This window comes from Mangifera indica, chromosome 2 (assembly GCF_011075055.1).
Source record: "Mangifera indica cultivar Alphonso chromosome 2, CATAS_Mindica_2.1, whole genome shotgun sequence".
NCBI classification, from domain to species: Eukaryota; Viridiplantae; Streptophyta; class Magnoliopsida; order Sapindales; family Anacardiaceae; genus Mangifera; species Mangifera indica.
In genome coordinates this window covers 13,114,888-13,139,793 of record NC_058138.1, presented here as the reverse complement: position 1 = coordinate 13,139,793, position 24,906 = coordinate 13,114,888, and the positions used below count along the sequence as shown (strand labels likewise).

Below are 24,906 nucleotides of genomic sequence, written 5' to 3'. Positions count from 1 at the left end.
GAAAGACATTCAATATTGTATTGACCTAGTACTAGAGGTTGTCCTACCCAACTATAGAATGAGTCCCTAGGAGAGCATAAAGGGTTGCAACGACTAAAGACTTAGTAAGGGAAAGTATGATTCCATGTGGTGTTCTTGCTTTTTTGGTGCCAAAGAAGGACAAATCTTAACGTATGTGCAGGTAATTAAGATAATTATTGACTATTGATTTCCTGTTTCACTACTTGATGATCTTCTTGACTTGCTCCATGATTTTGTATCCCTTGTTTAAACTTCATTGGATGGTGATAATTTATAATCTTTTGGTGTCAAACATGGGCGATAACGATTTTCAAGTTTAACAAAACTGATAGAATATTAAAATTTTTAAGAAGAAAATCTGAGTTTGAGCCTATCCAAAAAGAAAAAAAAAATGGTGGTAAGCCTTTTAATTCTTTGAGTGATCTTTTGTTCTTAAACAACCCTATATCATATTTTGAATCCACTAAGTGGAGGCTATAATTGCAAACTTGCCCCAAAATTGGAGTGATCATAAGAGAAACTTTTGTATAAGCCAGAAGATTTTAGTTTAGAGGATATATATATATAAAATATAAAAAATAGTTACTTTCAAAATTCCTCCAAAGTTTAATTTATAAAATCTATTTTATATCTATAATTTTAAATAATTTAGGGCAATTTACAAGGATAAAAATATCGTTTTAATAATTTATAGAATTTCATTAATGATTATTAACAAAGGATACTATTGGAGTGGAGATAATCTACAATATTTTTGTCTGTGTTATTTCACTGTTCATATTTAAGGTACATAAAATTAGTTTTTCTGTTAAGTGATTTAATCCAAAAAAAGTGAATTAAAAAAAACAATCTAAAGACTTAAACTATATGTGAAAAGTGGTAAAAGCAAACAAATCCCTCAAATCAAGGAAACTGCTCACATTAAGTGATCTCTGATTCACAGTTACATGTAGGAATTTATGTATGGTAACAAACACTACTTGCAATTGCAACCTCTTAAAAAGCAATAAGTTTCCTATTTAAATTCTCTCCAATAGAAGCTCCGTGACCATGATCATGGTCATGAAAAACAAGAGTCAAGATTCCAACCAAGCAAAGAACTGATCCTACAAGAAGTTTGTCATACCTCTCCACCCAATGAAATTTCAACTGGCTTGCACCATAAAATGATAGAGCCACCAGTGAGGTCATTACCGTTATTGTACTGTGATGAAAGAAACAACTCAATCTCAAGCTTTCAGATTGAAATATAATCAGCAATAGTATTTAAACTTAAATCTGACAGAGGAAATAATGAAAGATGATAGCATTACTAAGAATTCCAGACAACTGAACTGACCCTCAAGCTGCTCATATAAGAAGGGAAGGTATGTGAAACCTAAAAGAATTCAGTCTTGGAATTCATGAAGCAAATCATTGTCAATGGAACACTTACACATGTGCATAAAATAAATAACGGCACATTATAGGAGAAATTAATTCATCATATTTTCATTTGTATGAAACTTTATTCTGGCCTATGCAACTAATTGCTCCAAATTCATTTCGCTCAATCAAACAGACTGAGAAACTTATTGATCACGATTGTTTCAAATTAACTGAAAAAGAAAAAAACTGAATAAATAAATTAATAATTTCTTATGCCTTCATTATTGATACCTGAATAGAAGCACTATGATGGCAAGTACCATCATGGAGGATGAATTCCCAACAGCAAGAAACACTGGGAGTGTGGTTGCACAAGGAGATAATGCTGGGACAAGAACAAGCCCAGCAACAGCCATTTTTTCCATTGGCTGGTTGTGAGAATGATTGTGGCCACCCTTGCCAGACACAAACAACAAGACATAGCTACCACCAAGAACTACAAGCAGAAGTGAAGCTAGTTTATGCACTGTTTCTTCACCAGCAATAGTGTTTGCCATGGTGATTGCAGTTATTCCAAGAAGTGAAGTGGATATCACATGCAAAACTGCTCCAAAAGCAGCTGTGAGATAAAACATAGAGAAGTGAATCATTAGTATTGCCTCAACAACATTTAAAATAACTTCTTTGTCTCTCAGTCATTAATTTCATACAAATAAAGGATAGAGACAGAACTTCCTAATAGAATCATCAAAGCACTAAGTCCAGATTGCAACTTTTACGATAATGACTTCTACAGGTAAAACAATAATCCGTGACAGAACCTAATACAACAATAGAGTGTGGTCATAAGTTATAAGATAATCCTCTTTATCTAGAGCTGATCACTGGTCTGTCCAAACCCATTCTACATTGACCTGGGGTAAGTTGAAAAACAGCCCATCTTCCCCAATTGCCTAAAATATTTATTAAAATGTGAAAGGATAACAGAATACTTGCTTTCAGGATAAACCAAAATAAAAATAAAAAAAATCTTCTATCTCAAGTTTGGTTAAATTCAAAGGGCAAATTCACCTAATTAAGTTATAAAAATGTGAAATTCACTGAGAAAACATTTACTAGAAGACTTGCTTCCACTTAATTAAGTTGGATAGTGCCAAGTGGCACCAAAACATTACTACAAGAATAACTTTCTAGTCCAGAACATATCTGAGTTTTTTTCGCATAAACATAAACCCCTTCACTGTCCCCTACATGTTCAGTGAGTGCTACTTCCAAAACTTACAAAATCAGTTGTGAAGATTCTTGTGTAATGTATTATCAAGGGGAGGTGATCAATTTAGGTAAATTGTTTTGTCCAAATGATTAAAACAAACACAAGTTTCAAATTATTCATTTAGGGGCACTAAACATCAAATATAGAAACATCAGTAATATAATATTATATAAATTAAAAAATAAATAATAAAAAAGAATTCAGCTAAAAAATTCCATCCAATAAAACATTGACATGTAAAAACTTTCGTCCAATGAAATGCTAACAACTATTCCTCCAATCAAAAAAAAAAATTGAAAATAGAAAAAACAATATTTAAAAAAATGACTCAAACTAAAAACATAAAGAAAATTAAAAGAAGATATATTTAAAAAGGAAGCAGTGCCACTAGTCACCAACACCGCTGGCCAAGATCTGTCTCCAGTCAGATCAGGGCAAAATCCTTCATGGTTAGAGAGTGTGCACACTCCACACAACATCAGGATCATCATGAGATCTTCATAGCGGCAGTTCAGTAGCAGGTGTTCTTTCCATGTAAGAATTATTTGTCAGAGGTGTAGCCCAAATAACAATTTGGTTAAATTTGGCAGCTATTTTCAACACATCTTTTCTAAAAGGGTGCTCATTTGTTTCCAAATTTTTAGATCCCCCTCATCCTGTGCATAGGTTTCTGGAGACAAGAAGGCAAAATAGCCTCCTGGCCAAGTAATGTATCCAGCTTAAGAAGAAGAATTCAATTCCTTTAAAGCCAAAAAATCCTAAAGCAGTTGTTCGGATTTCTTAAAACTTATTCCTCTCTCTGTCTCTTATGTGAAATTGGATTTGGTTTTGATGAACTTGACTTACACGCACAATTGAATGAATATACTAATGAAATCCAAAACGAAAGTGAGTGTCTAAATTGAATAAGCATTACAGGGCATTTAAAACTTTTCAGTTTTTTCTGCTAATATTAACAGTAATAATCCTTAAATTGTTCCTAAATTGAATGATTTGAAACTTGTGTTTTTTAATCATCTCAACAAAGCATTGTACCTAAATTCATAATATCCCTATTTTAAGTAGGTGGCCCTAAGAAGACTTGAACCCTTGAGCACAAACAATTTACTCATTCGTTTAAGTTGGGGAATAGAAAACACCTAACAAACCCAAAGCCTTTCCATTACAGATGAATTCATATTTTCTCACACAAATGAACATAAACAATCACAGTTTGTTAAACCTACAAACTTTAATCCAGAAATTCAACTTGTGCCATCTCAAAAATCATTGTCTACCACAACATATTCCTGATAAAGGATCCACAGATAGACAAGAAAAAGTAATAATCAAATATCTACAGTGATGCCTTTCCCATTCATTCTAAGGAGACTCAAACTATCTCTTTCTCATCGTGACCCTCCTATTCTCCAATGTTATCTTTTACAACTAAGATCTGAATTACTTTAAAGTCGGGTCAGATAACTATTACAGTTTACAACTAAGATCTGAATTACTCATTCTGCTTTCAGGTCCAAGATCTGAGAAAAGGAGAGAAACATAACATAACATTTAGAATTATAACAGAATATAACCAAAAATAGCTTCAACAAGCATGAATATTGTTCTAAAATGGAATTACTTTGAAATTCACATCCTTAATTTCTATTATTCAAAGTAGGTCAATAAATTAAACTACAATATGAGTGCAACAAACACATTGCACAAGCCAAACTGATGGCTTGTCAAACACATTGCAATGGTGTGCTATGAAGCACAAACAAAGTTAAAACTTAAAAGTATATGCAGAATCGCACAATCAAAAATTCCCAAATATATTATGTAAAAAAATCTACCAGATTCCGATCACTACATCTTCTTCTTTGTCAAACAACACAAATAAGCTTTCCAATATCGCAAGAAGCTTAATAATTTTAAAATGATGCAGCTAGGAAAGTCGTAACCTTCCTTCCAAATTAATGGCTAGAAATGTCAACTGAATTTCAAATGGTACTATAAACTCTGTAATTCAAGGACTCGTAATAAGTAAATATTTCATTATCAGATTAACATAAAAAAAAAATCTGGACTCCAATTGATTAAAAAAAAAAGAAAGAAAGAAACATACTGACGAAAAGGGTTCTGGAAAGAGTCCATTTCTGAGCGCGACCAACTATGGAGAAAGGAAGCCAATGCGTAGGGATGAAGGAATGAAGAAGTGAAACGGTGGCTATGCCTCCAATTGTTGACAGATCTTCTGCACTGAAAGTATTCATCTCCCTAATTCCCACTGTTGTTCTTCTTCTTTGATTTTGTTTATTATACTCAATGCAAGCGAAATTGGATGAGTGAAAATGATGTTCGTAGATCTGAATCCATATTTCCTGCATAAAACTTTAATATTTTAATTTTTTCCACCAAATGACATTTTTACCCCTTATTTTTATCAAACTCTTTTGCAGTAAATTTTTTAAAATTAAAAGATAAAACTTTAAATTTTCACTATATCTTAAGTGAAAACAAGTTTTTTGACCTATGTAAAATACTTCGATAATTTGACACGGTAAGGTGAAAACAAAAAAACTGTATACACAATTTATGCGTAAACTATGTATTGTTATTTATCATTTTATTTAAAAATTTCAAATTATACAATAATATATTAAAAATTGTATCTATTATTTGTATAAATAAATTTATCAAAAAAATAATATTATATATATAAATAATGAAAACAAATTTATATACAAATAATAATAATTATACGATAAAATATTATTTTATCTTTAATTTAAAATCAATTAATTATATGATAATATATTATTATTTATACGAATAATTTTATTTAAACAAATAAGTATGAGCCACTATTTTTCACACAATCTTTGTGAAAATGACAACTTTCCACCTTCGAATTATGGAAATTGGTTAACTTCTTATGGAAATTGGTTAATACTTATTAAAAATAAATAATATTTAAATCTCAAACTTTATTAAATATATTTTTATTTCTATTTTATAAATATTAAAATTTAAAGTCTATGATTATTCTCAACGACAGAATACTATCAACAACGATTAGAATATTATCAAAACAATATAACTCAAATCAAAATCATATTAAAATAGTGTGATTCCAATTAAAATCATGTAAAAGTGATGTAATTTAACTACTAGAATCACAATATTTTGATGTGATTCCAATTGAAATCACATCAACTATACGAGTGTGACTTCAACTATAATTATATTAAAATAATATAAATCCAATTAGAATCATACTGACATGATGTAAGTTAGCAGAATCACACCGTTTTGATAAAATAACAAAAAAATAGTCAGATTTTGATATTATTCAAATGCACTTTAGATATAATTCTTACCTAAAATTTAGTTATTGTCGATTTACATATGATTTTGAACCTGGATGGTAGGATTTTGATATAATCACATCATTTAAATGCAATTTAGACATAATTCTTACCCAAAATTTAGTTATAGTCGGTGTACATATGAATTTGAAACTGGTTATAGTTAGAGACGAGATTTTATTTTTTTCAATCGAAAATGAAAGTTGACAGGAGAAAATGTATATTGTTTATACTTTGAAAGTGTTAGTGGTTCTGATCGTATAATATTTATATATTTTATATAGGAACATTTGATTTTTTAAAAATGTAAGAAAATCTATTTTTTTCGGTTTTTAGGGGTAGGAATCTATTGTTATCCTCCCTGAAGTATATAAAACTATCAGTTTGGTACAAAAACTATTACATTACACAAACACGTCCCTGCTGCAAACTTCCACCGTCAAATCTAACTGTTGATCAGTTAACACAAAACATCTTTTATTTAAGAAAAAAATGTTTGATACGATTTATTGAAAGAGTAAAATACCCCTAATTTGAGAAAAAGGATTATAAAAGACCATTTAAAAGACTAAAATACCATTATTCTTCATATTCTTTTTATTATATTTTTTTTATTCTCTTTATTTTATCTTTGATTTTTTGGCTCTCAGGTCTCATCTAAAAAAGCCTCTCACCAAATGGATTTAGCCTCCGCAAGTCCCTCAAGCTACAGAATAATATGGCCAGCCTTTAAAGGCCCTTGCAGAGGCCTAATATGGTTGCTACCAAATAAATACAATATAATAAATATATTAATATAATATATATTATCAATTTAAATTAATATAATTTTAAAAAACAATATTAAAAATATATAAAATAAAATTTTAATTTTAAAAAATATTTATAATACTTTTTAAAATAATAATATATTAATTATAATTTTTTATTATTTTATTAATTTATTTTGTTAAAACTGTATTATATAATACAATACTTGATAAAAAAAATTAAATTTTTGATATATGATACAATACATGAATTTGATTACCATGTTCCCGACCATTATTGTCCCCAACCCTAAAACATCCGCTCGCTTTCCCACCCAACTTCAGATGCCACAACTAGAAGAAGTGTTTAAGATATCATCCCCAACATAACCCCTACCACAATTTCTGAATATACCACTTAAAAAAGAAGGCCGAAAATGGAGATAGGCAACCAAAAAGCGGAGAAGAGCGATAAAAGCAAAAGCTTCAGTTCAAACAACCAGAACTTGCAAGAAAATGACAAAAATCGAAGCAAGTCTTTAATGAAATTTACTCTCAAGCATTCTAGTAAATAATAGCAAATGACATTTGTGTCTCCAACTCAAAAATGCTACAAAGCAGCTTCCAAGTTCCAGATTATATAGCTTTAATAAACCAAATTAAAGGTTGCAACCTAAAATATATTTGAGAAAAATGACAAGCCTACGAAGATTTGCTAATCTTATCAGTGATCACCGGGCATGCTCTTGATGATATCGGAGTCACCTAATAAAACACAAGTTCAACACAATAAGTTAGATAATTTTTCTAACACAAATAGTTACAATCCAAGTAAGGAAAAATTTCTTAATCAATATACCTGCATCAATAATGCTGAGGCAGCAAACTCTGTAATATTTTCCACATGCAGTCCCCAAGTCCACATTGTCTGACATTATATAAAACAAAATCTTTTGAGGGAAATGTTTCCATAAGATAGATGAAAAAACTTGCACTAAACTAACATTTGGCTGTTACAGTGAAGGCACAAAAGGTAAAGATAATCTGGGTAGTAAAGAAATAATACACAAGCAAAACATATTGCACTACAATGAACTACAGAATCGGAAGCATATCAGTTTTACGTCTCTCACATATACGATGGTGATTCAGCATTAAGTAAAAATTCATCTGAAACATGATGTGATCAATTCCGATCATGGTCTAGAAGATAAAAAATTAACATAAAATCCAATCCATAGAAACCAGAGTAATTCAAAATCTTCATATACTACAGGGCTTAAAATTCAAAATCTCGCGTCACATGTCATGTATAGTTATAAACTTCAATTTCAAGATCACCCAAAAAAAGCAATAAATAAAAAAAGTAAGAAAATTATGCTAAGAAACTTACTGCCATTGTAGTGGTGAACTCCAACCTTCGCCAACATAGCGTAATACTCTATCTCAGACTTCCTAAGAGGTGGGCAATTATTGGCAATGATAACCAACTTCCCTGCAAATAATGATTAATTAATTAAATCAAACTGTTCCTTCAGCAAATCCTCAAGCTTTAAAACAAAAACCAAATTATACAAAACAACCGATTTCATCTCAATCGAAATAAATAACACACATTTCATAAAAATCAAAATATGTATATCTAATAAAATATAAAATCTACATCACAGGAGTTCCCATCAAATAAAAATCGAATTGAAATTATGGTAAAGCGAGTTCGAGATGTATGATGAAATTACAAAATGAAAGAAATGAATACCTTTGGAATTTCTAAGAGATTTAAGGACGGTCTTATAACCCAAAGTGTATTTACCACTCTTCATGACGAGTGCCAACCTGTTGTTGATGCTCTCATGAGTCTTCTTCTGCAAATTCCACACAACAAACAATAACCTTCCAATCACAATCCAAATTTATTTCCCATAAAAAAAAAAAAAAAGAATTTCAGACAGAAAGATTACGGTCTTCTTGGCGGCCACCATGCTGCTGCTTCGTTGCTGGACTTCCAAATGCAGAAAATGAGCGTTTCACCGCACCACTGGAAGGCAAACGAAATTGTGTGCTATAACAAATTTATTTATATAGGAGGGATGACTAGGGTTTTGAGAACATTAGCATTTGTTTGGACGCGGGAGTAACCTATTCTAGCATAGGTTCAACTTTGTCCTAACACTGGATTAGCTAAACTTCACACTAGTAACAATTTTAAGTTGGCCGAAAGAGTCCCACTCAAGATTTGCAGAAACCATACTTTTCATCCTCTCAAATTTGAAAATTTTAGTTTTTCCACCCCTTATAAAATCTATTAACCTTAATGATAGAGTCAATGGAAAGACAAAAATACCCTTTAATACTTTTTTTGGAGTGAATCTTAGATAATTGAAATAGTGATTTCAAAATTGGTTAGAACTTCTTCTCTTATCTATAATCATCTTTTAAATTTTTAAGATGATTAGGTTGATCTGTCGAAAACCTTTATTAAGAAGAATTTCACTAATAAAATTACTAATAAAACTATGTATAATCAATTGATTATTTAAATAATATATTGTCATATGATTAAATAATTTTAAATTAAAGATAAAATAACATTTAATACACTTTATTTAGATACCCAATTAAATATTCAAAATTGGATACACATAATATATCTTTAAGATTATTACGACAAGATTCAAGTCTCTTTTGATGGACTTTTTCATTGATACAAATATATATGATCTCTCCTCTAACAATAGGTTAAGGAAGGAGATTGGGATGAATGAGTTTGTATTGAGGATCAAAAAAGGAGGCATGGCTCTTGAGCAAATAACAAACGTTTTGGCATAGTTTTGTAAATTTGATGCAATGGTTGTGGAGTGATGGGAGATTTGTTCCTTGAGTAGCAAGTGAAGACAAGGTATTTTCAATGTGTGATTGTTTGAGTTAAACCTTTTTTACTAATTTTGAGTCTTGATTTTCAGTTCTTGGATGGTCTTGCAAGTGAGCGAGGAAAATTGGACGTGTTGTGGGAATCAAGGTGGATGGCTCCATATCTAATCTTCAATCATTTCAAAACTAATGAGTAAATAAACAAATTAACAAAGTCTAAATACAGTTGCAATCAAATTGAATAAAACCCAAGTAAGCTCATCTGTCAAACAAGAAACATACATGAAAAGATAACTTCAAGAAAATTCACCGAGTAAGCGATCCTAATGAGTGAGTTGATAGGAGGAAAAGTGGTTTCCGTTGCATGCAAGTAAAAACTGAAATAAGAGTAAATACAAATTGACTAGTTTGAAATGTGAAGTGGTGGTGGGTTGGTTGTTGGCAAAGAAAAGGTATCCGTACATCATCCACTTATCTCAGAACACAAACATCTACTTGTCTATTATAGTGCAGGATTTGATCTCTAGAACATGTGCAACGTATCTATACATCAAAGTTGTAAATATTCACAATGTTCCAACTTCTATCATCTTTGCATGCCATCAACATAGTTTATGAAGACATTAAATTCTTATCTATATATTGTTGACCTAAAAACTTTATATTGAAAACAAGTCTACAAAGCTTATTGTTCCCTTGAAATAGATTGGAAGGTTCACAAGTTATATGTGTAACCTTGTTAAGTAGATTATCCCGACTTCCAAATGTATGTGCTTCGGAACCAAAAACTAGAGATTCTTTTCTCAGTTTAAGAGTAACGGTTATAGATATACCAATGAGTTGTATCTTCTTAGAAAGATCAATGATACAAGTAACATCATTATCATCCTCAATGTCGTAAACACAAACAATGCACACAAGACTTGAATTCAATCTCCTATGACCCAATGTAGACAAAAATGAGATATAATCAAAATATGTGAAAAAATATTCTAGAGTTGTGAATTCCAAATCTATGAAATAAAAAAAAAGTGTCCGATGATCTACAAAATTAAATCCTAATCATTCAAGGTATTGACCGTCTATGAACAAAATCTCACATTCTATTCTAATAAAAAATTGCACTCTATAAATCAAAGGTTGCACTCTATACATCAAAAGTATATTACCTATCTAGGATTACAATAAAACTATGCGTATAAACAACGATGTATCATTAGATGATTTGATGTTTTATTTTTAATTTTTATCTATCCAATCACATGATAACACATCATTTTTTATGTATAAAATTATATATAAAAATTATACATATAACACTACTCATAGAAATAATGTATATATGTCAAAGTTGCTAAGGTCTGAAGTTTATATTTCTATTATGGTAGTTACTCAAATAAAAAATTTCACAAAGTCTAGTTCAATGGATCTTACAATAAATGTCTATGTCCTAAAATCTCGAATTTAAGGGTTTATTATAATGTATTATTGTATATTTTTTTAAATTTATCTTATGCTACATCAAGAATTAATTGGGTGCAATAGCTTGAACAATAATTTCTGAACCTTATAGGCTGTATCAAGCATGCCAAACTCCACTGTCAATGCTTCATATAAATTGAACAAAAATCATGCCTGTGCTAGCTGCGTTGAGAATGATAATACATTCATTTAAAACTGGAACTGCATTTCAGGAGTGTATCCCAGATCATTCAGATGGGTAGCCATAGCCTTGTTCATTGGTGGTGGACCACATCTCAATATCTACACAAGGACAAGATAACATCGTCATCACTATCATCATCATTGAACAATGATAGTCGGGGAGTTGATTAAGGTAACTGGTATTATAAAATTACCTGGATATCAGGTGAAGGAGGTGGGCAGTTGCTTTGAATCACTTCCTTCGAGACGAACCCAACACCGCCATTCCATTCTTCAGGTGGCTGAAGTATATATTTTAAAATTAACAGGAAAACACAAAAGAACAAGGTCAGTTCATTTACTTTTCAATTAAGTCTTTGACAGTGGTAAGTAACATCACCAAAAATAAACATACAGGCGATGTTACTTTGATACTACCATCCATCTCAACAGCTATAAGTTCTCATATATTTCACTTCCCTCATTGATTTTAGGAGTTTTAGCAGTAGAGCACAGGAAAGAGAAAAATAATACAGAGATAGAGAATGATAGACAGCCGAAACAACCCAAAAAAAAAAAAAAGATAGAAAATAGATTGAGGAAGAGAAAACCAGAATTAATGAAGTTTCTTCATAAACCAAGTGCAATCCCGGTCACGAAAGAATTCTGTATATATAGGCTTAGTCTATGTTTGATTCGATTTATTGGAACAGAACTTACCGAATATGAAAAAAGTTGCTAGTTGTTTGGTTAAGAAAAATGTAAAACAGTTCTCCTTTACTAATGATAAAAAAGGCTTTAGTATATAAGAATAGATCAAGTCAACTTTATAAAACAGAATAAAGATAATTTTGAAATATCAACACTAAAGAGCTTATGGAAAAAGCTTAATCTCTCATAAATTGTAAAATAGCTTATACAAAATCTCTAAGCACTTTTGAGATGTAACCAAATAACCTAAAAAAATCTCAAAAGTGCTTATGACTATGAATGAGCTTTTTTGGCCTGTAAATAAGCCCAATTAAACAGGCTCTAAGAAACCTAATCTAAACCAAAATATAATTATAATCCTAATTGAATAATGAAAATGTGATACTAATTCTAATAGAATAAGGGATTAAGGATTAAGATAACTTCCACATATTGAACCCCGAACTACAAAATAAACCTAGCATCCACTCTATCTCCTACATTTAGTCTGGCAATAGGATTTTAATTGTGAATAATAAGCTCTTCCTATAAATATTTTCTACTGATATAAATACTCTTTGCAATTGCATCAACATTTCACCAAAAACAAAAAAAAAATAAAAACAAATCCAAGTCAGGAGGTTGAGACATAAAAATAATGTACAAATGCAGATATATGGGATGCATCCTAATAAAATGGAATTATTGCCATATTATCTAATGACAACATTCAGAATCTTCACTCATGGAGACTTTATATTATCTTTAGCTGGAGATAGCTGTATGCATGCACAACTATAGCTTTCCAATTCTGCTCCATAAGAATTGTCAAAAGCCATTTCAAACTTAACTAGAGCAAAACAACAATATCCTCAATAGAATTTCAAAATGGAAAAAAAGTAAGAAGAAAAGGGCTTCAATGGATTTCCATAAAGAAGGCTCAAACACAAGAATCATTTTGATTCAAAGAAAAGATGACTAAATGAAGATATTGAACATAACAGACACTGAGATTGAGCATTAGATTATAACAACAAAAGTAATGAGTAATACCTGATTCAAAACATAGTAGATACTGAAGCGGCCAGGAAAACTAGCTGCTAGATTATCTAACTCTTCCTGCAAGGATACATTTTTTAAACAGTTACCACAGCTGTCATCAAGTTATCCAATTCCAAGATCAAGCATTCAGGAAGACATAAAAGAAAATTCTCTAAATAAGCAAATAGATGGAGTCCTTGCGATAAATCTTTCTTCAAATTTCAATTCCATAGATGTCAAATATTGCTTTATACATACAGAGATAAAAAATCTTAAATTAAAATTATGCTGTACAAAACCCACAAAGAAATAAAAGAAATTACAGTGATATTAAAAAGTATGACCATTAACTGTCACCTAAAACCCAGTTTGTTTATCTTATCAAAAAATAAAAGAATTAAATGTGAATTATATCATCGTAATAGTAAGAAAACAAATCAGAAGTGATCAGTATTTTGGACAGGACTGCATATTTGGGACCGGACTGCATATTTGGGACCTTAACTGGATTGGACGAGATTTTATATAACATTTTCCCTTGATTGACATAAAATATGATACACACCAATAGATACCCCACATTTAGAGCAAATTCGGACAGGAGAATAAGTAAAATTTAATTTTTATTTCAATCCTAATCACCATTTTCTGCACTGCACCATTATTCAATCATTGAACCAACTGACCACAAAAAAAAAGCACCTTTACACATCATTCAAATTTTATAGAGTGCACAAATTATTTTTTGGTTTCTAATACCAATACAGTGGTCTTTCAATTTGATTAATTGAGATCTCACATATAGCTTTCTTCCTTCCCTTCCAATCACTAGATCCATTGTTTCTTCATCAATAAAATATATTCTAGTTAATGAAATTATCTCAAAACTTACATTAAATTCCTCTACATTTTTATGCCACCTAAATATTATTTTCTTTTTATTATTTATTTTTTCATAAGTTACTATGTACTCGAAACATTTTATTATCCTCTCCTCATGAATAAATTGGAGTATTTTTTGCAACATTTTCAATGAATTTTAAAAAGTTATTATATTAAAAAAATATATTGCAACAACTTAACAATTATTTGAAATAAAATTACATAAATGAAATAGATCTCCCTTACTCATATTTGACTGATATTATATCATCCTCATTTATTAATCGTTGGATTCATAGTTTTGTTATGTTCATAAGTTTTTAAGAATACCTTTCAATTGATAATAAATAAGGTTTTAAAACATGAAATAAATTTCAATTAAATATAAAAAAAATAAGACTAAAATTTTACCCTCATTGAAATAAAAGAATGGGGCTATTGATCAAATTAACGGAGGATTTTTATCATCAACCTGGATATTAAGCTCTAATACAATACAGAATCCAATTGTTTCTAGCCCCACATAATACAGCTGACAAAATTTAGGCAGAACAACATTTGCCACCTAAAGTTTGCCTTAGTGACACTTTCCGACCCTTTAAAAACAACATTTTCTCATCCAAAGTTAAAATCCCAACTAGATTTGCACCATCCCAATGCGACTATCCCAGGTATGATTTGGCCAAAATTGCACTTGGTAGTTCGACGATAGCATTTCCACCAATGACCTTTTGTTTAAATTTATTATTAATCCTAGAATTAATATAAACCAAAGATGAAAAGTATATTTAATAAAATTTTGGGCGTTAAAATTACTCAACTTTGGTAAACATTATAAAGTCAATAAAGGAGCATTTTTGTCTTTTTAGTGACTGAAGCACATCAATTTATAAATTTCACAACAGAATCAGATGATAGGTGGGAAAATGCTGTTTTGAAAATTAGAGGTGGATAAGTGTCAATACGGCAAACTTTGGGTGGGAAAATGTTGTTCTGCCTAAAATATATCCAACTATTTATAGCTTTATACCTCACTTTAAAAATTGCTATCATTATGCCATCAACATAAAGTACGTCCCTTTGCAACAAATTGTTACAGCCCCTTCATTTGCATAAACTCTAATTGCTTCCCACTTTAACCTCTGATTCATAAAATGTTTAAAATTCTTTTGGTTACTAAAGGGGAAAATACAACTTACAACACACAATTTGTTCTTTAATTGGCTATCATTTTTACTACAAATGAATCCTTCTTTTGCTTTTTCTTATTGCCTAAGAGATTAGAATTTGTAGTACTGCATATCAAATAAAGAGAATGCATACTAGAGAGAGCAAGGAACATTACCTTCAAAAGAATATCTTCAAATGTCACATTGGCATAGATAAGATACACATTGGTTTTGTCATTTGGATTTTCTAATATGGCTCTCGTAACCTGAGGAAGCATCAAATGCAAGCAATTACAAAATAAAAAAATGATTATTTAAGCAACAGAAAAATAAAGGCCAACTGCAAAATTATCAGTCTAGTAAAATTTTCAAATTGCATACTTGGAACATTGGAGTAATGCCAGTGCCTCCAGCAAGCATGCCAAAGGCTCTAACTTGTCCTGGTTGATACTTGAAGCGTCCCTAAAACGAATCATAATCATTATAAAAGCATTTCAGTATGTCAAATTTTTTATTGCACAAGTGAGTCTTTTTGTTCCTAAAATAGGGGTTAGATAATATAATATCCTTTATTTTTTTTTATTTGTGTATGTTTAATTTTTTAATTTACATGTAATTCTATTTCTTTTTCTATTTGATAAAGAGAAGAAGAGAACTTTAGAGAGAAAAAATATTACACCTTTTTCCAAAAAATAAAAAAGAAATGACAACGATAATGAACACACCAATCTTATTAATTAAAGTCAACTTAAATATGATCATTTATGAGAACTCCATAAGCAGGACTCTTTGGGAAAATTTGTAATCATTCATAAGAAGTTCCAGAGATTTTGTGAAAAATACTTTCTGAAATAAGCATTTAAAGTGCAAACAAATATTAAGAGCAAAGATGAAAAATAAATTTAAAAAAAAACACGATGAGTAAGGCAGACAACTCTGAAGCAAAAAGAAAAAGAATAAAAAATGTTTGAAAAAGGCAATGATAATTGTTATAAAGTGAAAACTGCTTGAGATATTGAGGATATGAGTTTTACCATGTGCACATTTTTGGAACATTTGTAGCACTAATAAAGAGAAAAGGACATAAAGTTAATAGTAAGGAAAGAAGTCGTCTCTCGCACAAGAGAAAAATGTTGAGATATATTGGCAGCTACCACTAAGAGTTCTAATAAAAAATGAAGTATTGTTTCCCCAAAACGTACGGATGAATATTTTATGGCAAAAAGTGGAGTGCAGAAAGGATTTTTTAGTCAAAAATCAATGAGCAATTAATGACAAGAGAAGTAAAGTAACATATCAAGTTTAAATGAAATAATACAGATCAAATATGAATATGCTATGTGTTAAATATTGTAGAATAATATTATATAAATAGATTCATCACACAAATTATTCCATACACACTGATGTAGAAACCATTCATACATCCACATCATCCAGTTTAATATGTTTAATTTGTCCTTAATTTTCAACCATCCAATCATGCTATAACACGTTTGCATGAGTTAGTTTCTCTAAAAATTTATAATATAATATATTATAATTGTTTATTAAAAAACGTTTCCTCCTTGTTTAAAGAAGAACCAAAGATGAGAAATTGCATATAACCTCAGTCTATTCTTCCATGTGACAATTCTACATGATTGAAGTCAAATGCGATGACATTAAAATCAAATAACCCCTCGTGAGAAAACCGAAAGGGATACTCTATTTGATAGTCTAAACAAATTTTGTACTTGTGCTCTATAGACAATTCTCAGAAAAACTTAGGGCCCATTCATTATTGAAATCTTTATATTTGCTTTAAAATATGAACCTGAAATGAAAATAAGAAAATTGATTTTCACTCACCAAATTTAAGATTCTGTTAGTTATCTTTCTCAATAGTATTTGAAAATGAAAATGGGGAAAATGTATGCAGTATTACTAAAAAAATATAAAGTGATTCAAAGTATATGTAATTCAATTATAAATAAGCAATTTAAGTTTGATACATGTTAGTTTATTATATAAAAGTTAATAAAAGTAAATAATTGAAAAATTGAAAAATTGAAGCTATAAATAATTTGATGTGAGTTTATTACACGTTATCATTGGTGGCATTTGCTAATAATTTACTGGGATCCCAGATGCTCTGCCCAAGATAAAAAAGAAACCCAAAATAACTATAGGTGGCATTTGCATTAGCATTAACACTAAATGGGGAGGGGAGAAGAGGAGAGGAGCAAATCTTATTTGCAATCACACTATTATTTTTCATACTGTCTAACAGCAAAATGTTGGAAAATAACAACAACTCAAATATGTTGTATAATTTAAGTAAAAAATTTTCACCTTGGGTCCTTTCACAGCAAGGTAATCACCTTCTCGCATTTCACGAAAGTGGTGAGACATTCTTCCTTGTGGATACATCTATTAAATTTGAGAAAATAATGATTGCAGTGCCAATATTTAAAAAAGAACAAATTAATTCTTGCATATAATTAACAACTAGCAATAAACTCCAGAATGTTCAAACCTTTATAACCAATTCAAAGTGTCCAAGATCTGAGTCCAAAGTTGTTGGAGTATATGCCTTGATAACTTCTTCACCAACACTATCCTTTCCTCTGGGTGAGAAAATTAATATTTATAAGTAGTATTTTGATTGTGGACCATAATAGAACCCACTACAATATATAATAATAGCACATGCAAGAAAATAGAGGATTTGCATTGTATTCTGAATGTAAATAGTAGAAATCAACGCCAACGATGAAACAAACCTGCAACTCATATGTTGTCCAATTGGAAGCCCCAATACTGAAGTTGGCGTTGGAAGAGCAAATGTGAACTTAGCAACATTATGACTGAGTTGGATTCTTTTAACAAGTTTAAATTCCTGGAAGTTTTCAGGATCCAAGCACCCTGTAATGGCATATCAGGGTTTAAATTCCTTGTCTTTAGATTCAATCATATACAAGGAGAGAGAAAAAGAGAAAGATCAATTGAAAAGCAAAACTGGAAGAAAAGAAAATGTTTATAAACATGTAAGTGCAAAACAATCTCCAGGAAACAGTGTTGAAATGTATTGAGTCTCTCCTTTGTTAACTAATCAGCAAGACCTAAAAATAAAAAATGATTATCAATGATCCTAGAGAAGGGTACCATCTAAAAGGCAGAGAGATCATCTTCTATAAGGAAGACTCCAGGAAGATCATCCTATACCTCTCATTAAAGAGGTCGTTCTTCATATAAGAATATAAATACATAAATCTGATACCGTGGTCATATTTTTTATTTTTCTACATCTTCTTACAGAAAAATGTCCATTCTCAACCAATAATCTATAAAGCAAATGGAAACCTACCTTATATAGTTAATATTTTAAAAAAAGGCCTTGCTAAGGAAGACTACCCTCTTCACTAGCAAGATCTGATGGCAAGTTCAGAGTTATCATCAGTTGTTAAAAAACTGATTTTGCTGTTAATCAAGCTGAAGCTGCTGTTAATCAATGCTGGTAATAGGTGGACACAACAATATTAGATTTTGGTTAGACATCAGATTTCAACCTTTAAGATCTCTTGGGTGGTGCCTCAGTTCATCTTGGATTTATTGGTTGAAAGGCTTTCTGATTTCAGATCTAGAAAGTAAGCTTTAATGCTTTAAGGAAAAATGATAATGAACATCTCAAGGGGGATCTGTACAAGAGAAACAAGAACTATTAGGATGTCAGTGGGTCAAATGTCTTGCTGTTATGGCACAATCAAAAAGTGAGTTTCTGTTTCTTTTAGAGAAATTCCCTTTTCCTTCCTCCCTTTTTGACATCTAGTTTCTCGGTTTTCATATTGGGTTTGGGTTTTTTCTTTTGGATGGGGGGATGCTGAGGATTTCCCTCATTGAAGACAAAAAAAATACTCCAAGTTCTTTTATTGAAATTTCGGTGGACACTTGTTCACTCCATAAATTCCTTCCCATGTAAACACTCTGCATATTAATAGACACAGCTGCTTTTATCAATTGCTAAAAAATAAATTTAAAAAAAGAAACAAGACCATCACGGATAGTGGATTTCCTAGCTAGTTAAAAAAGTCGCTTGCGTCTTTTATCCTTATATTTTTTTCTTTTTGGTTTAAGCATTATCCAACTATTCACTTCTGTTGATTAAACAGTAATATTTATATCAACACCCCTAAGGCTTTTCTAATATGAAACCCCTTCAAAAGCAATAGGGACTAATAAAGTTTTAAAGAAACTATATGAACCACAAGTTATTTTTCCGTAAATTTTTGTCTTTTTGGTTGAAGCATTATCCAACTATTCACTTTTGTTGATTAAACAGTAAGATTTATATCAACACCCCTAAGGCTTTTCTAATATGAAACCCCTTCAAAAGCAATAGGGACTCATAAAGTTTTAAAGAAACATATGAACCACAAGTTATTTTAAAACCAGAAACCGTAAAAGAACACGTTGACCTGATTACCAAATTGGAAGGTAGCATGACACTGAAATAGAAATTCAGAATAGCAAGGCAGAAGATTTATGAAGTAAAAATTTGCTTCCTTTCCAATTATAGCATGAGGTGCCATTTCTCCAAATTAGGAATGTTCTAACTCAATTAAAATAGATTTAATGGCTGTTAAGATGAAATATCAATTTATTCATCAGCAAAATCATGATTAAACATTTTTATCTTAAACAATAAGTGATGATGGTGTACCACATCTTTAGTACCATTACATCCACACCAGATATGCACATGGACAAACATGAGGGATATCATTTTTCTACAGCATTCACAACATAATGGCTCCTCTAAACCCCCAACATTTGAAGATATCCAGCCTCTCCTCTAATTTAATAGAGAGAAAGGGAACATTTGATTCATAAAATCTTTTGCTTGCAGGCAGTTCAAGGGCTTTAGGCAATGCTGTCTGTTATATTTTTATAAGAAAGGTGTAGTATACTTGACACAAGGGATGAGATTTGATAATATTAGAGGAGTGTTGCACTATGAAACTTGTCACTCCTTCTCTACAATGCATAATAAAACATTTATATGGCACAACAGCGAACTCCAGTAGTTATTTCTTTCACCCATAATAACTTTAAATTTCTTTTTTTAGAAACACTGAGCATTCAACTGTTCATACATAAACATAGGAATTAAGATTCTCACAGCTTATTCTACTTAGATGTAGAATACTACATGAATCCACACATAAAGTCATTTTGCTTGCTGAAAAATCATACTGGCTGCAAAATGTCTTTCCTACAATTTGACAAGAATGAAACTGAAACCTGGCTAAGTATTCTGAAGGAGCAGTTGTCTGTGAGTCCTTTTATTGCAAGTGTTTTAGAGAGCTATAAAGCTTAGTACAGCTTTCCACAAAGCACTTGGATATGAATATATCTATACACAAAGTGCTTTTGCAGAAGCACCAACAAAATGCTTCTCAAAAGAGCACTTCACACTCTCAAAAAATTAAATTAATTAGTAAAGCATCGGAAAATGAAAAAATGGAAATTTTCTTTTATGCGAAGCCATCTAGCTAAATGCACCGTTCAGAGTTCAACACATATCACAGAATCAGTTTCCGTATTAAGATAAAATTGATTTCCAAATAGTAATACTTGTAGCGAAGTAGTATAAATACGATCGAAAATAAGAACAAAAGATAAAAATAAAACCTTTAGGTTTCTTGGTCCTGATGACATAGAAATAGTAAGCTGTACCAGCTCCAATGGCAAGCAGAGCCACCGCCATGCTCAGCATCTCCACTCTGTGAGACCGAAAAGCCTCCATTTTCGGTCTCTAACAGTCAATTGAATGGAGGTTATTGATCTCAAGAAGCAGCTAGCTACAAGAATCTGTCTACTTTTAGGTCAATGAACTTTCGGTTGCAGCACACTACCGACTACTCTTTGTAGCAGTAGATAATAGCCCAAGCATGTGATGGGTTGACACGTTTCACAGGCTTCCCTCGTCACGGATGAGCTCTGCATTCATCTTTGTCGTTAGGTTTTGCCGTTAAATTTACAAACAAGTCTCTGCAAATTAAGAAAACGCCAAAAACTTATTCCCATGTAAGGTTTTGTTGTCTATTGTCAAAAATGAGTACTGAATTTGACATCTAACCATCCAACCTATTATTTATCATTTATTAAAATTTATTCTTAATTATAAAGATAAAAATATTATTTAATTAATAATATTTTAAAAAATAAAATTTATCTAACTTTTTTATCTTTATTTAAAAAATTAATAATTTTTTATAATTTTATAATTTTTAATTTTGAAAATTAATTTTCCCTTCAACCTTAAGTTTCATCTCTTTTAATTTTTTAATATTGCAATCACCTCCAATATTTTTGTAAATTTCCTACACCCCCCATAGATTACACATTTTTTCGACGATCAAGCTTCTCCATCTTCAATCACCTTCTCTATCAAGACCGAACCAACATTAACCTCTGATTTCTCTTCGTCAAGTGGTGATCTTTATTCAACATGAAACCAAAGACAAATTAAACAGTAATGTCGAAAATAAATTGATACAACACAGATTAAACAGACGAGTTCCCCCCAAGTCATATGAAATCATAGATTTTTTTTAACTTGTTTCAGTAGTGACAGAAGAGCTTTCACTAGTACCATCAGATTCTTCCAAATTCTCCAGTTTTGACACACGGAACTTTGCCAAGTGGGTATCCCCTACACCAAAAATAAATCTATTAGGAATTGAAGATGGACCATTACAACGTCATACACCAATAACTCCTCCACATTAAGTCAACAATACTGTTTTCCCACTTCAAGAAAAATAAGTAATATTATACGTATCTATTTTGAGTATATAAATATATATTATTATATAATTAAGTATTATTTTATTTTAATTCAAAATCGTTTAATCATATAATGATAAATGTGTACTCATTTGTGTATTTAAAATATATACACATAAATTTATTGCAAGAAAAATTATTTATATTTCTATGGAATATGGTGTATAGATATGTATTTGATAGAAAATGAAAAAAATTACAAACAAGATCCCATCTAGATTTTATTTATTTTTAAATAAGGAACTTCACTCGAGTTAGATTATCACTTTTAGGACCAAATTATTTGTAATGAAAAACTCTATTCAAGTCAAATTATCACTTTTGGGACCAAACTATTTCGTAATAAAAAACTTTATTCGAGTCAAATTATCACTTTCAAGATTAAACTATTTGTAATGAGAAACTTTATTCGAGTCAAATTATCACTTTTAAGTCCAAACTAACTATATCGAATAAGATAAATTTCAAGTCCGGTAACTGATCTCATAACCATTGAACTAAGTCAATCAAAAGTTTAATTTTGATATATCGTTAAAAGAGACTTGAATTATAAAATTTTTTCTCTTATTACTTAACCTAATCTTGGGGTACCTAGGTTCTTTAAACTTTGTCTAAGATGAGAAAGTTTATACATTAATTAGATAACATTATTTCTTCTGTACCCGACAGTCAATAGCATCACATGTAATTCAGTTGATATGCATAATGCAATTAGACTGTATTTTCAAGAGATTAAACTAGGAAAATCTGACTAGTGAAAAGGCAAGGGATTCAAAATTCTAAGCATCAAGACTAAGGTCTCTCGTTGTTTGTTTCTTGGGAAAAACACGAAGAGAAAATTTACCAAATGTAATACAAGTCCCAGATGATGCAGCGGCAGCAACTCCAGGCTTGAGTCGCTTCTCATCAATAAATGTCCCATTTGTACTGTCCAGATCTGTCACCAACAAGCTCCCTTCTTTCTTCTCAACACGGGCGTGCAAGCCAGACACTATTTAATTTACATGAAACGCATTCATTAACAAGAATTAAACACAGAGAAACAATTTGGTGCAAATAGTGAATCAATTGGCCAATCCATAATTAGGTTAGAAAGAAAATGACCTGTTGCAACTGGAATCACCATGTCTGCCTTCTCGGGAAGACGTCCAACGGTTACCTCACTCTGCAAAATTTCCAAGGAGAAATTTTCACTTAGTTTGGTGCAAATTGAGATAACACAACCATTTGTTAAAAGGCACAAGAGAAGAATTACTTACAGAAGAAATTACGAAAGCATCTGGCATTGGAGCCTTATAGCCAAGGTGCCTTGAATCTCCATCACCTACGAATTTTTTGTAGATGATGAAAGAATGAATGCGAATTTCTAATTAAAGTTTAAAGAAGAAAGTATCGTAGCTTACCAACAGGTTCGAGAAGCCACCTTTCAGCAACAAAATCAGTTAAGGTGGTTTCAGATTCAGAAGCATGAACAACTCTAAGATTTACGTGTTTCTTTGATGATTTGATTCGAAGAAAGGAGCTGGTTTTGGAGGAATGAAAAGGGACTGAACTAGAAAGAAGAAGACAGGCTTTAGACTGAAAATTTGTTGAGGTAATTAGAAGCTTAGCCAGGCCCTGGCATGGAGACTGCAAACTCATTTCCATCGTTTGTTCAAAAATCTTTTAGTGCTCGTGTGTGGCAATAATTTAATGCTCTGATAAGGATGTGGATAACAATATTATAAAACTTTAAAAGGCTAAAAGACTTATTCGGGTGATGTGAACTTTCTTACGCTGTATAAAGATTCGTATTCATTAACAAAATTAAGCTTTTGGGTGAAGAAGTGTGTTTTATATGTAAGGGTAAAAAAGGGTTTTAAAGCCAAACATTGGGATTGAACTGTAAATAATAGAGGCTAAGGAAAACTTTATAATTAACTTTTGCTCTCAAATTGAGTTGTTTTGTGCATCAATAATATTATATGTGTAATATTATGTGTATTTATTTTTTATACATAATTCATGTATACAGTGATGTGTCATAATATAATTAGGTAATTTTAAAACATGTTTCATCAAATGATAAAGAAATATTCAATCACATGATAACATCTTATCTGTGTACATAAATTGTGTACAAAAAATAAGTGCACATAGTTTTATTGATATTATATATATATATACACTTTTGACACATAAATATATACACATATAGATATGTCATGATGTAATTAGATATTATTTTTATTATTAATTTAAAACTATTCAATCATATTATAATACATTTATGTATATATATTTGTATATACAAAGTGTGTACATATAATTTTATTGTTTGTGCGTTATTGTGTGAAAATTAGTTGAGTTTAGAGTAGATTTTCACCAATCTACCACTCTATAGAACCAATTAGAAGCACGGGCGTCTCTGAGTAGTGCTATGTGCACAAATTTAACATAAACAATAATATATTATCATATTATTAGATAATTATAAATTAAAGATAAAATAATATCTAATTATATAATAAAAACTCATTATTTATATACAAATATTGTGTACATAATTTTATTGTATATGTTATTTTATTAGCTTTAATAAGAGAACTATGTTTGATATGAATATTTTCTTTTAGATTTTTAGATTACAGAAATTATATTAAGTAACACTCCTTTTGTATTTAAGGCAATATCTATAACTTATATGTAAAATAAATCAATGTCTCAAATAGATTAATTAATGCTGCCTTTGAGAAGGAGTGTTGCAAATTTACTCAATTTGAGTAATACTATGTATACTCATTTTGAGTATATAAATGAATATACACTGACATATGTCATCACATAAATAAGTGTTATTTTATCTTTAATTCGAAATTATCTCTCACATAATAACACATATAAGTATATACCCATTTGTGTACTCAAAATTGGTATTTATGGTTTTATTTTATATGTTTATCCCTCATTCTCATATCAACAAAAACCTAAGCACCATTTATTACCATATTTTGCCCTAGAGAAAAAAATAAAAAGTA

At 30.5% G+C, this 24,906-nt stretch overlaps 4 protein-coding genes across 4 annotated transcripts; all 4 read right to left on the bottom strand.

The window, feature by feature from the left end:
* Nucleotides 1–901: 901 nt before the first annotated feature.
* Nucleotides 902–5,019, bottom strand: LOC123201958. Its single transcript, XM_044617636.1, has 3 exons — nucleotides 4,770–5,019; nucleotides 1,681–2,008; nucleotides 902–1,225 (listed from the first exon to the last, which is right to left on the bottom strand). Exons 1-3 carry the CDS (start codon nucleotides 4,915–4,917, stop codon nucleotides 1,018–1,020), a joined length of 684 nt encoding a protein of 227 aa, XP_044473571.1. The 5' UTR covers nucleotides 4,918–5,019; the 3' UTR covers nucleotides 902–1,017.
* A 2,259-nt stretch (nucleotides 5,020–7,278) lies between these two features.
* On the bottom strand, nucleotides 7,279–8,883 carry LOC123208984 (60S ribosomal protein L30-like). The gene is made up of 5 exons (XM_044626674.1): nucleotides 8,723–8,883; nucleotides 8,521–8,626; nucleotides 8,155–8,256; nucleotides 7,621–7,689; nucleotides 7,279–7,526 (listed from the first exon to the last, which is right to left on the bottom strand). The coding sequence occupies exons 1-5, from the start codon at nucleotides 8,741–8,743 to the stop codon at nucleotides 7,486–7,488; spliced, it is 339 nt and encodes a 112-aa protein (XP_044482609.1). The 5' UTR covers nucleotides 8,744–8,883; the 3' UTR covers nucleotides 7,279–7,485.
* A 2,090-nt stretch (nucleotides 8,884–10,973) lies between these two features.
* Nucleotides 10,974–21,087, bottom strand: LOC123208983 (NADH--cytochrome b5 reductase 1-like). The gene is made up of 9 exons (XM_044626673.1): nucleotides 20,732–21,087; nucleotides 17,824–17,965; nucleotides 17,577–17,667; nucleotides 17,393–17,470; nucleotides 15,440–15,520; nucleotides 15,235–15,324; nucleotides 13,020–13,085; nucleotides 11,492–11,578; nucleotides 10,974–11,396 (listed from the first exon to the last, which is right to left on the bottom strand). The coding sequence occupies exons 1-9, from the start codon at nucleotides 20,844–20,846 to the stop codon at nucleotides 11,304–11,306; spliced, it is 843 nt and encodes a 280-aa protein (XP_044482608.1). The 5' UTR covers nucleotides 20,847–21,087; the 3' UTR covers nucleotides 10,974–11,303.
* A 431-nt stretch (nucleotides 21,088–21,518) lies between these two features.
* LOC123205449 lies at nucleotides 21,519–23,612 on the bottom strand. Its single transcript, XM_044622400.1, has 5 exons — nucleotides 23,293–23,612; nucleotides 23,149–23,213; nucleotides 22,994–23,054; nucleotides 22,734–22,880; nucleotides 21,519–21,755 (listed from the first exon to the last, which is right to left on the bottom strand). The coding sequence occupies exons 1-5, from the start codon at nucleotides 23,534–23,536 to the stop codon at nucleotides 21,655–21,657; spliced, it is 618 nt and encodes a 205-aa protein (XP_044478335.1). The 5' UTR covers nucleotides 23,537–23,612; the 3' UTR covers nucleotides 21,519–21,654.
* Nucleotides 23,613–24,906: the final 1,294 nt, after the last annotated feature.

What these genes read in the sequence shown, in the direction of transcription:
- LOC123201958 (XM_044617636.1), bottom strand. Translation starts at nt 4,917, where the DNA reads ATGAATACTTTCAGTGCAGAAGATCTGTCAACAATTGGAGGCATAGCC. An exon ending in TTCCAGAACCCTTTTCGTCA is followed by an intron (nt 2,009 to 4,769) that starts GTATGTTTCTTT and finishes TTTATCTCACAG; the next exon opens with CTGCTTTTGGAGCAGTTTTG. An exon ending in ATCATAGTGCTTCTATTCAG is followed by an intron (nt 1,226 to 1,680) that starts GTATCAATAATG and finishes CTTTCATCACAG; the next exon opens with TACAATAACGGTAATGACCT.
- LOC123208984 (XM_044626674.1), bottom strand. Translation starts at nt 8,743, where the DNA reads ATGGTGGCCGCCAAGAAGACC. An exon ending in AGTTCACCACTACAATGGCA is followed by an intron (nt 7,690 to 8,154) that starts GTAAGTTTCTTA and finishes ATATAATGTCAG; the next exon opens with ACAATGTGGACTTGGGGACT. An exon ending in CCTCAGCATTATTGATGCAG is followed by an intron (nt 7,527 to 7,620) that starts GTATATTGATTA and finishes GTGTTTTATTAG; the next exon opens with GTGACTCCGATATCATCAAG.
- LOC123205449 (XM_044622400.1), bottom strand. Translation starts at nt 23,536, where the DNA reads ATGGAAATGAGTTTGCAGTCTCCATGCCAGGGCCTGGCTAAGCTTCTA. An exon ending in GGTGATTCCAGTTGCAACAG is followed by an intron (nt 22,881 to 22,993) that starts GTCATTTTCTTT and finishes TAAATTAAATAG; the next exon opens with TGTCTGGCTTGCACGCCCGT. An exon ending in TGGGACTTGTATTACATTTG is followed by an intron (nt 21,756 to 22,733) that starts GTAAATTTTCTC and finishes TTTTTGGTGTAG; the next exon opens with GGGATACCCACTTGGCAAAG.
- LOC123208983 (XM_044626673.1), bottom strand. Translation starts at nt 20,846, where the DNA reads ATGGAGGCTTTTCGGTCTCACAGAGTGGAGATGCTGAGCATGGCGGTG. An exon ending in TTGCTGTGAAAGGACCCAAG is followed by an intron (nt 15,521 to 17,392) that starts GTGAAAATTTTT and finishes GATTCGTTTTAG; the next exon opens with GGACGCTTCAAGTATCAACC. An exon ending in TCTACTATGTTTTGAATCAG is followed by an intron (nt 11,579 to 13,019) that starts GTATTACTCATT and finishes TATATACTTCAG; the next exon opens with CCACCTGAAGAATGGAATGG.